Raw genomic sequence first — 16,177 nt, forward strand, 5'->3', positions numbered from 1 at the left:
TCTTATCAATCATTCAATCGCAACCGACATCCCCTATGGGCCTCGTGGTATCGTATGTGTGCGTCGCGATGTCTTCGTCCGCCTTGGGTGCCCTGCTCGGCGCGTGCAGTATGGTATGCTCGTGAAGTCCCATTCCTCATTTCTTGCCCTTCTTCTTTTTCTTGCCTCCAGTTCCCGCACCAGCCGCTGGGACGCCGCCCATCTTCACATCCCCGCCTTCGTCAACCTGTGGTGTGGATGTGGCCTCGCCGCCAGCTGGCATACTCAGATCGTCCGTTATCTCCGGCAGCGCTGCCATGTGCCTTCCCAGCCTGCCCAGATTTCCAATCAACCTCCCCACCTCGGCACCCTTGTTCGTCTCATACTGCAGACATGTCCCCGACTCCGGATCATACGTCTTGAGCGTGAAGAACACGGTGACTTCTTCGGGATTCTGCGATTGCGGCGGCGGTGACGATGCGCGCGCGGTGGTATCTGTAGGCTTCGAAGCTCGCTTCTCCTCGTACTTTTGGCGCTTCTTTATCTTGGAGGCGGTGGGCTTGAGGACCGAGTATTTGGACGTGATGCGTGTCTAGTAGCGAGATTAGAAGGCGGGTCGCGTGCGTGCGTGTGCAGTGGAGCTTGGCATACGGATGTCGGTCGCGCTTTTAGCAGGAGCGACGATTGCTCGTACCACTCCTGGCTCGTCGCGAAGTACGGCATGGTGGGTCGGTGGTGTCTGGGGGAGAGGGTGAGAGAGAGATGAGGATGGTGGTCGGTGGTCGGTGCGTGGGTTCGGTATGCGGGCAACTTTTGGCGGGGTCGGTCGGGGAATCGTCGGGCCAGACTGGAATCGCGACTCTACCCAGGTACCACGCGACAGGAACCTAGGATGCTGAAAAGGGCTGACGCGAGAAACAACCTATCAGGCAACAGCAGTTTGGTGCTTGCGCCACCACCCGAGAACCTTCCACGGTTTGACTAGTGCTTGAGTCAGGGCTCCCGTACTTCATCTTCAGAAATCGAAATCTATTCTATCAACTCTCCACCACCCCGGACTACTACTCACCAGGAGCAATTCTCGGACGCTGGGAGCTGAATAGGAAGAGGAGGGATTCGCTAAATTCTAAGCGAGTGCAGTACTTCACCTGCCCTGCGTGCACCATCAAACTGACCAGACTTACCACAAGAGTGGCACCACCACACCCCATCCAAGGAACAAGCTGACGATCTGGAGCCTACGTTGTCGCCCGATCTTCCGATTTGCTAGTTTTCATCATAGTGTAGGCTGCAAGCCTATCCAGTTTTACCCGGTCTGAGGCGATCATGGCAGAGTCCATTACCAACGACTTCAGCCAAATTGGTCTTGGTGAAGAGCAGACCGACGGCAAAATGCCCACCCCGAGGGCTGAGCTCGAATCTACAATCCAAGAGCTAGTGGCACGTGGCAACCATCTCAACAACGAGGTAGAGACGTATATTGCCGCGGTTCTTGAGAAGCAAAAAGTCGGGAAGGTTTACAATCCAGTTGAGTACGTCTATGCAATTGTCATAATATGGTGATCTACACGAAGGTTCCCCGCCTTCCCAGATTGAACCTCATATTACCCTGGACGTGTTCGCGGTGGGTTTGCTTTCACATTGACAGTATGCAACATAGCGTATACCTCCAGGGGAGGTGCATCTGAGGGTGAGCTGCTTCGTGATTAGATCGGCAGCCTCAGACCATAACTAACTGTACTAGATACCGAAATCTACGAAATGACATGCGCAACGAGCTAGCCTTCCTGCAGAAGATCGCGGGATCGTCAATGGATGAGGAAAAAGCCCGGCATTACATTGTATCTTCAAATCTTCTCTACTACGAGGCACTCTGGGGCGCGGCAAAGCGGTCAATGGGAATCCAAAGCTTCCGCAAATACTTCTTCTGGGACCGGCACAAAGCACCAGCAGGAAAGAGCACAACAAAAGGAGTCAGCCTGGCAAAAGGAAGTCAAGCCAAGAACAAGACTTCCGCGCTCGTCGACATCGTTGCGGAAGAGGGTGCAGAGTGGATACGAGTCTCAACCGTCTCGGAAAAGCGTATTCTCTTCGATCTCGCGAAATTGGGTTGGGTGAACGACTCGGACTCTGAAGACGATGAAGACATGCCGCCTCCGCCGGAAGACGACGATGACGATGAAGACCAAATCGACGTGGTGCGAAACGCTCGAGGTCTTGCAAGAGCTGCACGCGCAAACCCTATTCGAGGCCGACCACCCAAGGTGCGCTTCGTCTTAACGCGAATAACTGCTGGAAAAACGCCAGCTATCGACATGATCATCAACAAGATACGCGCTACCGGTGCGATAGTACAATGCGGAGACGACATTCCACCCGCCCTCTCCATAGACGCTGTTCTACCGCGTCTACTCATCGATAGGTCCCGGGCCCTCAGCGATACATTAAACATCGACTGCACTATTCTACTAGCCCTCATATCCGACATTTCCCATAAGCCTTGCCCGATACTGGACTGGTATCCGGGCGAAGTGCGCGCGCAGATCGAGGAGGAGGCTCAAGAGCACCTGCTACCGACACATTTGTATCCTGCTATCGGCGCGCATCCCATGGTGTGCACGCGCGAAGCTGCCGAGCAGATGAACCTCATAGTGCAGACTCTGGCAACTGATACAGAGAAGACAAGAGCGGATCTACTTCTCCGACAGGGTGACTGCGAGTCGTGGTCACAAGAGAAGCTTGTTGAAGAATGGGCACGTACTCTCATACAGCTACATATGATTTAAAGCTAACATTCCCACCAGGCCGCACTCTCCGACTACCCCCCGGCCCCCAACTTCGCTCTCCCCATTACCGTCAAATCACCCAACGTTGAGACCATTACCGACAACCTCCCCAGCGCCGCCACGGCCGTCGCCGCCGAACTCGGCCACCTCAATAAGTCCATCTTCCTCTACGGCTGGGCCGAGAGCCTCACTACCCTGAGCGCCAACCGCGGTCGCGCAAAACAGATTGAACATATCATCAATGAACATGGGCTTAAGGACGGCGAGGCGGGACCGCATATTTGGCTGTGTGGTGAGTCGAGGAGCTTGATTGCGAAACATGGGAGGAGGAAGTAGGTGGTGATGTAGAGCGGTGGCTGAGTACTGAGAGCAGGTGCGACGCGCGCGTTTCGCAAGCCAAAGCCGGGAAAGGGCACGTCGGAGGCGATGGAACAATGGCGATGTGCATCGAGAGGTGTTAAATAAACATTCGCTGCGATTGCGTCCAGGCTACGTCACAAACCATACACCTTGGATGTATTCGCCTCGGCCGGCTGCTAGAATTCGAACATCACGTTCAGACGCAAAGATAGATAGTAGGTCCTTTACGCGCGCCAAAATCGTATGTCTTGGTTGATGTTGCTCAGGTGTCTATTTGGCGGGTACATGGGCTGTTCCTTCCGTTTTGGGTTAGGTCTGTGCTGCGGCGTCGCATCAACATTGATTAACAGGGGGCAGCCGCGATCACTCAACTTTTCTTACAGATCCATCGTCGTCCCTTTTTGACAACAGCAACGTGAATACGACCAGAAGACATGGACGCTATAATTGAGGGTAAACAAAATGGGCCTCCCCCAGTCCTCGGGTTTCCTTATTACTACTTACTTATTTGTCCGGAGCTCGATCAATACCATACACTCTGCAAATACAAAGACGACACCCCGAAGTTATTTGAGCGGAAAGACGAGTACTGGTTTTACAATATGTTTGTGAACCCACGGCCCCAGCACTACTATCCACCCAGTGGAGACCTCTTCGAGCGCCTGCCAAACGAGATCATTGACCAGATTTTCGATTACATCCTACTTCGCGAAGAGGTTGACTGGGAAGCACTTGGCTATGAACGCTGGCATAGCCGCCCCTCAGTGGAAGAGTTCAATCGAGAAGACTTCGTCGCATTATCCCTCTCGTCTGCTCGTCTGTGGCCACTCGCCTTAGCCCGTATACACTGGACCTATCAGAAAACAAACTGGGTAGGCAAGAAAGTTGGGTTCCACCATGAGGATTCAAAGCTCACCGCCGATCAAATGCGGAACTATGGTGTCGAAGACACGCCTGTCTTGATCAATGGACGTCAGGAAATGAGGTCGCAGCAAAGTGTCAAAGATCGGAGATGGGACCATTTCAGGTGCCGACCACCGTATGATTGGTGCTCTCTCATGGAGCCCATGCGTGGATACACAGCCGGCCGAGGATTGAAGATGGCACAGTATGAGCTAACGTTAAGACCGGGGGATCGGGACAAAATCGAGCGAGATCTTGGTCGGTTTGATCGGTTCAATCTACGAGACACACAGAGAGAGTGGGTGCTTCGCAACATGACGACTAGACAATTCGTACGCTCGGATCAGTTGCAAGAGCCAACCTGTCCAGCACCAGATTGGGACTCACTACCCAAGTTCCAGGAGCCAGTACTTCCCAAGATGCAACGACTCTACCGCGAGCTGTCGGAACAGGTGAGGAGAGTTCCGAAGGATAAATCGCGACCACTCCCGGAGAGCGACCAAGCGCTTACATTGGCGAACATATTCTTGGTTCTCACGTGTAGCAACCCAGATTGTCCTTCACCAGGACAAGCCTTCGACTTCTCAAGTGGCCCATGGGCTGGGTGCGCATTTGAAGTTGTTTCACTGGACGATCATCTGCAGTCTCAGCAACGAGAGTCAGAGTTAGAAGAACAAGCAGGCGAGCCATGGGTCGACGTCACTAGAGAGGTGGTTGCGGATGTCGCTAACTTGCGTTTTTGTATTCGCAGGTTGCAGGAGATGAGGCATCAGGGTCACGAGCGGTATTTTCGCAGCCACGACCCAGCAGTCAACAAAGCGTACTGGGACAACTTCTGGGATAAGGTCGAAATGACGAGAAGGCTACATCGACAGTGGGTAAAGACATGTCCGCCTAGACTTTGGATAGATGAGAGCATGTATACGGGAACGTAGGTAGTCGAAGTGACCAGAACAATCCCACCTTCACTTTCACCTCACTTCAATACAATACAATAGGAAATAGATGCTTCTATCCACTCCTATCGTAGTCTGCAAAGCTATTGTACACCTCTATTCTGCTAATCCTATTGTATCGCCCGTCACCCTCCAAGGTATCAAAACCTCGCCGACTGCTCTACAAAACCTACCCCAGACACCTACAACACCGTCCACCACCTTATATCTTCCAGTCCAAAAGCATCGACATCCTCCTCGCACCCCTATTACATACCTCTCCACCACCCAAAAGTAGCTGGACTACTTCCCGGCCTCACAATGAGCCCCCATTCCAGCCTTTGTCGCCGCCTAACATGGCACCTCTGCCGCGCGCGCCGCCAGCTCGAGCGCCGGCTCAACGGCCCACCAGCCATGCGAACGCGAAGCCGCCTTGCCGCCACATCTTCTTCCTCAACACCAGCACCATCCCAAGTCACACCCGCAACACCAAACCCCCCTGCCTCCAAAACCGGCACCCTCACCAAAAAGCCCCCCACCAAGAAACAACTCCTCGCGAGCTCAAAGCGGCTTGGGCGGAAAAGACTGGCGCTGAAGCGCGTGTTGGAGAAGAAGAAGAAAGACATGGATGAGAAGGGGAAGAGGACGTTTGGCATGGGGCAGCGGATCAGGCTGTTGAGTGTGCTTGGGCCGAAGGGGGAGTTGGAAGAGTTGGAAAAAGGGAGGAGGTTGGTGCCTGCGCAGCGGAGGGTTGCGACTGTGGAGGAGATGAGGGTGAAGAGGGAGGGGGAGAGAGTGGGCAGAAGTCCGTTGAGGGAGATGTGGTGAGGGGGGGTTTGTGGAGGGGAGGGTGTTGGGGGGTTGTCGACTTCAGGGGAGTGTTTAGTGAGGGGGTTAGAGCGCTGAGAGTGCAATGTGTTCCTCAAACGTATGTTTGGTAAGATGATTGCAGCGCTGGTCGCTCCATGTATCCCTCAAACATACATGTACCCCGACAATAGAAGCGCTAGTCACTTCACATCGTCTCCCAGCTCCCTCCTATCTACAAGTTCAACAACACACTCGCCAACCCCATTCCAGCACCCCACGCCGCACCAACACCCAGCCCCCGCTTCTGCGCCTTACCCTGATACTCCGGCATACCGGCCCCAGCACCAAAGTCATACTCGAAGCTTCCATTGAGCGCAACAGGGCCCTGAACACTTCTTCCAGTACCAAGAACAGTAATGTTCTTAACAACGCACTCGGTCTCGTATCCAAAGTCACCGTCCATGCTGAACTTGCCGTTGTCGTAGGAGAACGTGATCATGGACGTAGACGGCTGGTCGATGCTATCGCCATCGTCGAGGTACAAAGATCCGCTAGCCTGGTTGGTAGCGTTCGGCGCGATCCACAGTACAAAGTCCTGCTTCCGCAGCTCGGTGGTGGTGTTTGCGGATTCCGCGCGCAGAGGCAGGATGGAGCCGCCGCGGACGTGGAGGGGGATGGAGTCGAAACCGATGTCGGTGAGGTCGATCATACTTCCGTTTCCTTGGATGCGCTCGCCGGTCCAGTAGTCGTAGAAGACTTCTTGGGGAAGGTAGATGGATACACTGGTGGAGTTTTCCTCCAGGACGGGCGACACGAGGATGGCGTCGCCGTAGAAGAATTGGTATTCGAGGGCGAAGGTGTTTGGGTCGGTCGGGTAGTGGAACCACAGCGGGTTCAAGCTGGGTTCTCCGGTGGTGGTCTGGCGGTGGAAGGCTGTGTAGAAGTAGTCGAGTAGACGGTAGCGGACGGCGATGGCGTTCTTGGCTGCGGCGGTGGTCAAGGGCCAGCGGTAGTACTCTTGGTCGATTGATGTGTCGCCGGCGTGGTTCCTCATGAAGGGGTAGAAGGCGCCGAGGGTTGCCCAGCGTGCGCACAGTGTCTCGGTCGTGTTGCCGGCGAATCCGCAGATGTCGGGTCCGACCATGGGGATCTGGAAGATGGAGTTGAAGTTCAGGATGCCGGCGATGGAGAAGCGGTATTGGGTCCATTCAGAGACGTTGTCACCGAGCCACTTCCCGAGGTAGGTACCAAGACCGACAAACTAGAAATCTTGTTAGCTATAGTACGATATGATGACATGTGAAGACTTACGGTAGAGCGTGTGATGATCAAAGGACGGCGTTCAGGACGGCGCGCAAGCATACTCTTGTGCGAAGCAATCGACATCATCGAGCCCCAGAAGTTGTGAGTATCATAGTGGTATGTTCCGTCGTAGTTCTGGATGTCGGTGTCGAGGGTCTTGTTGCTGATGGAGCCAGCAGCGTTAGCGATCTGGTACTCCGGGTTGATCAGGTCACGACCGGGAAGACCGGGGTGCGCGGCAAGGTCATCGGTGTTGTTGGAGGCTTGACGCTTGGAGTTGGAGCGCTTGCTGAGGGGAGAGCTTGAGCGAGTCTTCAGCGTGGAATTGGACTGAGGCTGGAATCCTGCTGGGAAGCCAGGGATCTGACGGCCATCGGCGGAGGTGCGGACTGGCGGTGGCTCAGGTGGGTTCTTGGACTCCTCTGAGTAGGCTACAGGATCCTCGCAAGGGTACGGACAGAAATTGGCAGGCTCGTTCATGTCGTTCCACAGACCGTCAATGTCAACACCAGTCGCCGGGTCGAAGAACTCGGCAAACTTCTGGTCCCAGTACTGCTGGGTGTTTGGGTGGAACCAGTCGGGGAAGACAGTTGGGCCGGGCCAGACCGCGCCTTCGAAGAAAGAGCCGTTCTCGCGCTTTTGGAAGACATCGAGCTCGGCACCATCGTTGTATCCATCGTAGTCGCCGCTCCAGACAGCCGAGTTGACCATCATGATGTAGTGCTGCTGGTGGGCATGGAGGTAGTCAACCACTTCGCGGACGAGTTCAAGAGGGTAACGCTCTGGATCCAGAGTAAACAGGCGACGGAGCTCCATGTAGTCGATGTCGGTCCACATGGTCTGGATATGTTAGCGAGGATGTACAGATATGTTGTTAGTGAAAGAATTTACCTCAAGAGGAATGTCGGCAGTAGAGTAGTTGGCAACTACCTCAGCAACTTGCCAGACATCACGGTAACCGTACTTGCATTGATGAGATCCGAAACCCCAGTACGGCATCATAGCGGGAAGACCAGAGAGAGCAGAGTACTGGACCGCGACTTCCTTCGGTCCAGGACCAGCGAGGAAGTAGAAGTCAAGAACACCACCTAGAGTGTTGTACTCAAGGAACTGGCCCTCGGAGTCGTCGATCTTGATGTCCATACCCTGAGAGCTGGCCAAGAAGACACCGTGAGTGCCGTTCTCGCCGCGGTGATCAAAGTAGATGGGGTGAGCTCCGTAGAGGTTGGAACCCTCTGGGGTACCGTAGGCATCACGGTTCCAGAGAGTGCGGGTGTAGTTGGTGGTGTTCAGATGGAAATGGTCTGTTGATTCACCAAGACCGTATAGGTTGGGCGAAGGAGGCAGAGCAGTCCTCAGACGAAGGTACTGCGACTCAAAGACGAGCGAAGCAGCGGAGGTGTCGAAGAGAGTCTCATTGGTCTCCTTGCGCTTGATGGCGAACGAGAATGGGCTGTCGGTCCATGTGAATGACAGGGCAGAGTCCTCGGGACTGACACCCTCGTCATCGGAAGGACGAGGCCAGACAGATTCTTGGATCTGGAAGACTTGCTCTTCAGCATCGAAGATCTTGACGTGGAGGCGTTCGGCTGTAAGATTGGTTAGTACCAATAATGATTGTAATGGTTGGAGAACGCACCCGTCTGGTACTCGACTTCAAGCTTGAGGTCAGTCAAGTCGTCGCCGTAGACATTGCAAGCGGTGCCCGCAAGCGTAAGGTCCGCGGTAACCTTGGAGCCAGAATCCTGAAGGTTGCTGACCGTGTATCCAGGGCAAGCTTCAAGTGATGAGCTTTGGCGTTGAACCAGCGAACTTGCAAATGCAGGTACCGCCGCCCCAAGAGCGAAAAGGCCTTTGGTGATCATGGTGCCTGAAGGTATTGAGAAAGCCAGGACCGTGTTGGATGCTGATCGTCCGAGGGGACCTTCGCCTTCTTATACTCGAGCGCGTGCAGCCGTGTGTACTAGTCTGATGCACTACAACAACAAAGCACGCATCGTGATCTCGGTTCAGACTTACCGTTTGCATGGCTAGGATAGGCGGATATGCACCCAAGGCGCGCTCCCCCGCAGTACCGTCATCATGGAGGTCGGACTTGCATGGCTTGGCAACGATGCGAGGGCCAGAGAGGCAACATAGCGGGGTCATTGGTTCTGCAGATTCACGCTGTGGAGAGCTTGTTTACCCGGAGAGAATCCCGTTTGGGGTTCGGCTGGCATGGAGGACATACGAGGCGCAAAACTCTGGGGTAAACGATCAGGTTTGTTTACGCGGGTGCGAGGCGCGACGCACGGCGGTTACGCTGATTCGATGGAAGTCGGGAGTGCGAGATGCCGGTCCGAGTTCTGGTGCCGGCGTGCCTTCGCGCTTCCATCGCCAAGCAGACGGCTGAAGAAAGCCAAGATAAGGCTAAACTTGGTGACATGTCGTGAGTCCAGGATTCAAACGTCGAGTTCCAGGACGTGTTCTACATGTTTTCCCGAAGTTGAACAGCGCTTGTGATACAGACCTTGTTGGCTAGCGGACGAGCTTGTACCGGGCGAGCATGTCGGACCGGACGTGTGGTCTCCGCTACTGCAACAACAAGTTCAATCGCGAAGGACGGTACGAGGAGAGTTGTGACATATTTCGTGGAAGCTACTGGAATGGTTCATTGGGGTATCTAGAGCGCGGGAACAGCAGGCCACATTTCTCGAGGCCTACATCGGATTCGTCCTGTAAGAGCAACTCGTATCAGGCACAAGGCAGCACGGAGCACGCGAACCTCTTGTACGGGAGACCAGCTTCGAAGGATTATATCACAAACCGTACTTGGAAATCTAGACAACACTGTAGATGATCATATATACACACAAAAGCGTGGCCATGTAGACTTCCAACATGTGTTTTGGGATGGATGTTCGTGAGGTATCTCCAGAGCTGGAGCATCTACGCGCACGGACGGAGACTAGCGCGCCTCTGGCCCAAGACCGAAAAGTTCACGAGCGCGACAGCAACAACCTCCAACACCAGTCCACGTCACCATGCTTTGCGCAATCTCTGGCGAAGCTCCCCGCGAACCCGTTGCCTCGCGCAAATCGGGCAACGTCTTCGAAAAGCGCCTGATCGAGGCGCACATCTCGGAACACCACACCGACCCCGTTACTGGCGAAGACCTCGCGACCGAGGACCTCATCGAGCTCAAGTCGCCCAATGTCGTTACCCCACGCGCCCCCAGCTTCACCTCGATACCCGCCATGCTCAGCGCCTTCCAGAACGAGTGGGACGCCCTGGTACTAGAGACACACACGCTCAAGCAGCACCTGGCGCAAACGAGGCAGGAGTTGAGTACGGCGCTCTACCAGAACGACGCTGCGACACGGGTCATTGCGCGCATATCAAAAGAGCGAGACGAGGCGCGCGAAGCTCTCTCCAACGTCACCGTCAGTGGAGGCGGCGGCCAGGGCGATGCGATGCAGGTGGACGGCCAGGGCCTGCCGGAGGAGCTTGCCGCCCTCGTTGACGAAACACAGAAGGAGTGAGTCTTATTCCCCGAGATTACATACCATGTGAGAAACTCGACTAACGTACCACAGGCTGTTCGGCTCGCGACGAAAGCGGCCTGTACCCGCAGGCTGGGCCTCTGGAGACGCCATCTCCAACTACGACATTGCCAAGACGACCGACTCGCTATTCCCAGGCAGCAGCTGCATCGCTGTCAACGAGGCTGAGCTGGTCCTATTCGGTGGAGCTGATGGTACCGCGGGTGTCTACTCGCTGGCCCAAGGCAAGGTTCTGGAGACATTCAACGCTGGCGGCGCCGTCACTTCGACAGCATGGTGGGGAGAGCGCGCTCTTATCGGCACTTCGACAGGCACAGTCAAGGTCTTCTCCAACGGCGACGAGGTTGCCCAGATTGGATCACACGCCGGAGCCGTCACATCCATGTCGCTACACCCCAGCGGCAAGATGCTCGCTACCGCCGGCGCCGACAAGCGCTACGCAATCCACGAACTCACCACCTTCAAGACCGTTTCGCAAGTCTACGTCGAAGCCGAAATCACCTGCGTCTCTTTCCACGTCGACGGCATGCTCTTCTTCCTCGGAAGCTCCGACGGCAACATCCGGATATACGACATCAAGACTGGTGCCAAGATGGCTGAACTCGAGACTGGCGCGCCCGTTGCGGATCTGAAGTTCTCCGAGAACGGAACATGGTTCGCCGTTGTGCAGCAGAATTCCTCCAGCGTTGCGATTTGGGATATCCGGAAGCAGGCCGCCATCCACACATTAGAATCTGGCAGCCCAGTCACCAGCTGCAGCTGGGACTACACCGGCACGTTCCTCGCGATTGCCGGCACGGGCAGCGTCTCTGTGCAACAATACACCAAGGCGTCGAAGAGCTGGGCTGAGCTGGTGAGGAAGGCAGCTCCAGCGAAGGACGTCGCCTGGGGTGGCAAGGCCGAGAATGTAGTGGCCCTGAACCCAGAGGGTGGCTTGGTTGTATTGGCAGCAGTTTGAAGTGTTTTGGGTCTACAGGGTGATATTTGAAGGCGCAAGTTTTGTGACAGGGCAGGCAAATGTGTACATGTGCTGCTATCTCATCAGTGTGTAGATTCAGGAACTCGCGGATGCATTTAGGCTGGGGGTTTTACGACCAAAATTTGAATAAGATACTACCACATGCTGTAAAACACTACGTCACGATCCATCTCACATGCAACAGCAAAACAATGCGCTGCGGTGAAGGGGCCGGGTCGCAGAAGACAGTAGAAGCAGACAGAATGCGGTCTATAGCCATTGTTCGATTCCATTCGACGGTGAAGGGTGAAGGGTGATTTTGGATTTGACGTTCTGGCGTTTGTCATGCTGCCCAGATGGATGTTGGAGCGCCACCACAGTTTCGCCGAACTCAGCACCCCCAACGGCACGAGACGGGCCCAACCTTCCCCCTTCGACACTCGCCGGTGCTACTATCGCCCGCCGCCAACCTCACCACGCACCCCGCAACCATCACCAGCCTGACGTCCGGCATGGAAGGCGAAGGACGACCGAGTGGGTTCACGCACAGACAGCAGAAGGTGAGTGCCGTCGGCGGTAGTACCGCCAACATAAACAACAACAGGGTGAAGAGGCGCTGACCACGGCTGCTGCAGCGCTCACATGCACAAATGGACGGCGAGCAAGCGTCTGCCTCGCCTGCCTGGAGACATGGCTCCTTCCCCGACAACCGCGAAGCTCCCCCAACCTACCACGGCCTTCCCTTCGGATACGATTACGACGATAGGCAGAGCCCTGCTAACGACATCTACGACCCACCCGCCCGCTATCATTTCGACCGCCAGCCCACCCCGACCTTCGAGTCTGCATTGCGATCGCACGCCCGCCCGCCCATAGAACGCGCCTCCTCCAGCGCCCAGCACTCGCATACCGCCGGGTTACACCTGCCAAGATTGGGCAACATGGCGTCTTCGGCATCCAGACGGTTCGCGGGCGATGGCTTCGACTACAGGCGGCCGGCTGGCTCGGCAAGTCAACACACAACAGCGTCTGTCGACCTGACGGGGGACGACGAGGACGACGTGGCTATCGATCTGAGCCAGGACGACGACATCATTGACTTGACAGCCGATGATTCGGGCGACGGGGAGAGTCACAATGGCAACAACCCACGCGAGCAACAACAACAACAGGACAGAGGACAGCAAGAGTCGCATCGCGGTAGCCGTCACCCACGTCGTTTGCCAAGGGGCTTTGACATCATCATCGACCTCGACAATGGCGAGGAGGAGTGGCACCCCGACCCACCAGCGCCGCAACCAAGCTCGCCCGAGATCGAGTTCATTTCGTCGCGCACAATACCCGGTCAGCGCCACCTTCAACCAGTCGACGAGAACGAATCCGATGGCGAGGATGTGCGGTTCATACGGGCGAACGCGTTACCAGAGGCCGAGGCACGGAGACGGCAGAGGAACGAACAGTTGGACAACGTCATGGATCTCTTTGGGACATTGAACGGACGTTTCACGCACCTGCGAGCCCAAGTCGATCGATTCCACGAACAGGTCAACCGGACCGCAAACCGCTTCCACGAACCCGTCGCCCCTTCGCGCAGTGCTTCTCGGGGTCGTGCGCCGCACATCCGAGTAGGCGCATTCCAAGCGCCCATGCTGGACTTCGATGTCATAGGCTTCGACATTGGCCCACGGGTACGCGAAGCACCGCCTCCTCCAGCTACCTATGACGCGCCACCACCAGCTCCGGAGGGCTTCACGAGGAGTCCAGAAGAAGAAGGAGATGCGCTTATATGTCCCAATTGCGAAGAACAGCTGTGTGTCGGCAGCGACGAGATCAAGAGGCAGGTGTGGATTGTCAAGGGATGCGGTCATGTAAGTCTCAGCTTGTGACGGACGGCACGACGACAAAACTAACAATGTGCTAGGTATACTGCGGCGAATGCACAGCCAATCGATCGGCGAAGCGCAGTGCCAAAGGCAAGGAGACGCGCGCAAACACGAACCCTTTCAAGGTCTGCGTGGTCGAGGACTGCGATAAGAACGTGTCCCATAAGAAGAGCATGATTCAGGTATTCTTGTAATCACACAGTTGAAGAGATGGATACTTTCATGAGTCTTTCTCAATTTCTAGGACCTACATCTCGGCTCAAGTCATGGTGGTTGGGTGTTTTGACGATACCCTTGCTTGCATCTCTCTCTCTCTTATCATATCTATTCGCATTTTGTTTGCATTTGCATAGCATGGCGTTTTTTGCACGGATGTTTTCAATTGAATTTACAGGGTACTAGTACCTACGAGCGGTCGATTCTCTGAGCATGCTCTATTGCGCCCGGTGAGATGGAAGAGGAACAGAATGAGGGATGACGGGTGTAATTAGTATGCGAGGATTTAGATGAATCTGCGATATGGATGATTCTGATTTGATTGCGCGCGAATATTGATTTGCTCCATGCGAGAAAGCCTTGAGAAAGGTAGCTTTCACGTCACGTTGCGATAGTAAGGTCATGGGCGCTCACGGCGAGATAATGTATAATGATCTCATCCCACGTGGATGGACCTCGGGAATCCGGCGCCAAGAACAAGGGTCCTCAGGTACGCGAGCGAGCTGAGCTGCATGCGAGAAAAGGGCAACTTGCTGCATGCTTCCCTTGGGCCTCAGGCACACTCAAACCCCGTTCACCTCACTTCTAACTTTGTTTCAAATCAATTGCATCACGATTGCGTACGAAGATGTCAGCCAAATCCAAAACATCCCAGGCCGCGGCCCCCAACGACCAGCGACCCGCCAAACCCTCCTCGTCCGGAGCGAAGAATGCGTACCTCATGCTGTACAATGCCGTCTCCGCCGCGCTCTGGGCAGGCGTACTCTTCCAGACTGTGACGATCGGTGCGAACGAGGTGGTGAATGCACAGAAGGCTGGTGCGTTCTTTGGCAAGGGCGATTGGTTCACCGCGGCGAAGAGGGGGTTAGCGAGTGGGAAGGTGTATGGGAATTTGGAGGGGTATACGAGGACTGTGCAGACGGTTGCGGGGATGGAGGTGTTGCATAGTCTTGTTGGTATGTCTCTACATTTCACATCCTCTACCAAGGACGGTACTAACAGCACAACCAGGACTCGTCCGCGCCCCCCTCCTAACCACCCTCATGCAAGTCGCATCCCGCTTCCTCCTCGTCCACCTCATCGCGTCACCCCCCGCCTTCCCCCTCTCGACCCGCCACTCCCCCGCCTACAGCACCATGCTGCTCGCCTGGAGCGTGACGGAAGTAATCCGCTACTCCTACTTTGTCTTTTCCTTATCTGGTGCCGGTGTTCCGAAGCTCTGGACCTGGTTGCGATACAACACCTTCCTCGTTCTCTACCCTCTTGGTATCTCGAGTGAGTGCTGGTTGGTGTACCAGGCTATCCCTTTGGCTAGTGAGAGGAACGAGTTGTTTGGATACGCGCTTTGGGCTATACTGGCGATCTATGTCCCAGGAAGTTACATTCTATTCTCGCATATGTTGGCGCAGAGGAGGAAGATTGCTAGGCAGAGTAGGGTAGCTTAGTGGGTGATGGGTGACGACGAAGCGCGGGAGAGAGATGCATAGGCAGTCAGACGGAGAATATACACATGGGATAAGTTAAGCCTGTGTTTGAAATGCAGCAAAGATACAATGCTACGTGCGATCGATAGCCCAAGTTGAGTGACTCATTCGCCAATTACATCGATCCATCGTTTCATAGATGCTTACTCCTTCCCCCCTTCCTTCGGCCCCGTCTGCGCATTCCTCTCCCCCACATCCAACGCAACCAAAAACCTACTCACGCAATTATACGCCGCGACCGTCGCTGTAATCTCCACAATCTCCTTCTCGCTAAACCCCACCATTTTCAACTGCTCAAACACGCTGTCTGGCACACGAACGTCTAGTGTCATGGCATCCGTGTATGCCAGTACAGCGCCCAGCTTCTCGCCTAAGTCGGCGAGTGGTTCCCGCGGTTTGGAGTTTAGGACGGCGAGGACTTGGGGTTTTGTGACGTCTTGTTGTTGGGTAAGTGGGTGTCTAGTGTCTAGGAGTGGGGGTAGAGGAGAAGAGGAGAAGAAGAGAAATGGGAATAGGGTGATGGGGGAATAGGCATACCTTCAGCTGATTCCAGAATCGGCGAATGAGACTCCCATTCGTACCATGCCTTGTTTAGGACTGCAACGCGGCAAATGGCTGTTTCGCGGATGGAAGTGGGTAGACTGGTTTTTGTGCGGATGGAGCCGAGGAATGAGTTCCTGGTCATCTCCGTCAGTTCGTCGCATTTCAAAGTGGATGTTTGATTGGAGTGTGAATGGCTGTGTTATGCGCCCGTCCATCGTGTGTGGACTAGGTAGGACAGCATGATATGGAAGATTGGAGCATGATGCTTTGGCACTTACCACCCGTCCGCGACTGGGGGAGCATGAAGCAATGTTCGGTCCAGAGCTATGAGGCCCTTCTCGCCTCGCCGTTGTCTGACGCGCTGCTCGACGGCTTTGTCTTCCTCGGACGTGAAGTTCGGTGGGTCGGGGACGTAGGGGAGACGCATTGTGAGGTTGGTAAATCGATGAAATGTTCTTGTAATCGTGAACGTCTTG

The 16,177-nt window shown here is 55.1% G+C and overlaps 6 protein-coding genes across 6 annotated transcripts; 3 read left to right on the forward strand and 3 right to left on the reverse strand.

Annotated features, from left to right (window-relative positions):
* Positions 1-136: 136 nt before the first annotated feature.
* Positions 137-702, reverse strand: J4E92_002286 (uncharacterized protein; the record flags this gene model as incomplete). The annotated part of the gene is made up of 2 exons (XM_051493691.1): positions 137-571; positions 631-702. 2 exons carry the CDS (start codon positions 700-702, stop codon positions 137-139), a joined length of 507 nt encoding a protein of 168 aa, XP_051356922.1.
* Positions 703-1,305: 603 nt separating this feature from the next.
* J4E92_002287 (uncharacterized protein) lies at positions 1,306-3,101 on the forward strand (the record flags this gene model as incomplete). The annotated part of the gene is made up of 3 exons (XM_051493692.1): positions 1,306-1,511; positions 1,724-2,732; positions 2,784-3,101. The coding sequence occupies 3 exons, from the start codon at positions 1,306-1,308 to the stop codon at positions 3,099-3,101; spliced, it is 1,533 nt and encodes a 510-aa protein (XP_051356923.1).
* Positions 3,102-6,005: 2,904 nt separating this feature from the next.
* J4E92_002288 (uncharacterized protein) lies at positions 6,006-8,940 on the reverse strand (the record flags this gene model as incomplete). Its single annotated transcript, XM_051493693.1, has 4 exons — positions 6,006-7,034; positions 7,085-7,915; positions 7,967-8,664; positions 8,715-8,940. 4 exons carry the CDS (start codon positions 8,938-8,940, stop codon positions 6,006-6,008), a joined length of 2,784 nt encoding a protein of 927 aa, XP_051356924.1.
* Positions 8,941-10,098: 1,158 nt separating this feature from the next.
* J4E92_002289 (uncharacterized protein) lies at positions 10,099-11,575 on the forward strand (the record flags this gene model as incomplete). The annotated part of the gene is made up of 2 exons (XM_051493694.1): positions 10,099-10,592; positions 10,651-11,575. The coding sequence occupies 2 exons, from the start codon at positions 10,099-10,101 to the stop codon at positions 11,573-11,575; spliced, it is 1,419 nt and encodes a 472-aa protein (XP_051356925.1).
* A 356-nt stretch (positions 11,576-11,931) lies between these two features.
* J4E92_002290 (uncharacterized protein) lies at positions 11,932-13,461 on the forward strand (the record flags this gene model as incomplete). The annotated part of the gene is made up of 3 exons (XM_051493695.1): positions 11,932-11,937; positions 12,130-12,135; positions 12,211-13,461. 3 exons carry the CDS (start codon positions 11,932-11,934, stop codon positions 13,459-13,461), a joined length of 1,263 nt encoding a protein of 420 aa, XP_051356926.1.
* Positions 13,462-15,301: 1,840 nt separating this feature from the next.
* J4E92_002291 (uncharacterized protein) lies at positions 15,302-16,128 on the reverse strand (the record flags this gene model as incomplete). The annotated part of the gene is made up of 3 exons (XM_051493696.1): positions 15,302-15,594; positions 15,696-15,835; positions 15,980-16,128. 3 exons carry the CDS (start codon positions 16,126-16,128, stop codon positions 15,302-15,304), a joined length of 582 nt encoding a protein of 193 aa, XP_051356927.1.
* Positions 16,129-16,177: the final 49 nt, after the last annotated feature.

This window comes from Alternaria infectoria (genome assembly GCF_024043175.1).
Source record: "Alternaria infectoria strain BMP 0036 chromosome Unknown scaffold_2, whole genome shotgun sequence".
Classification (NCBI taxonomy): Eukaryota; Fungi; Ascomycota; class Dothideomycetes; order Pleosporales; family Pleosporaceae; genus Alternaria; species Alternaria infectoria.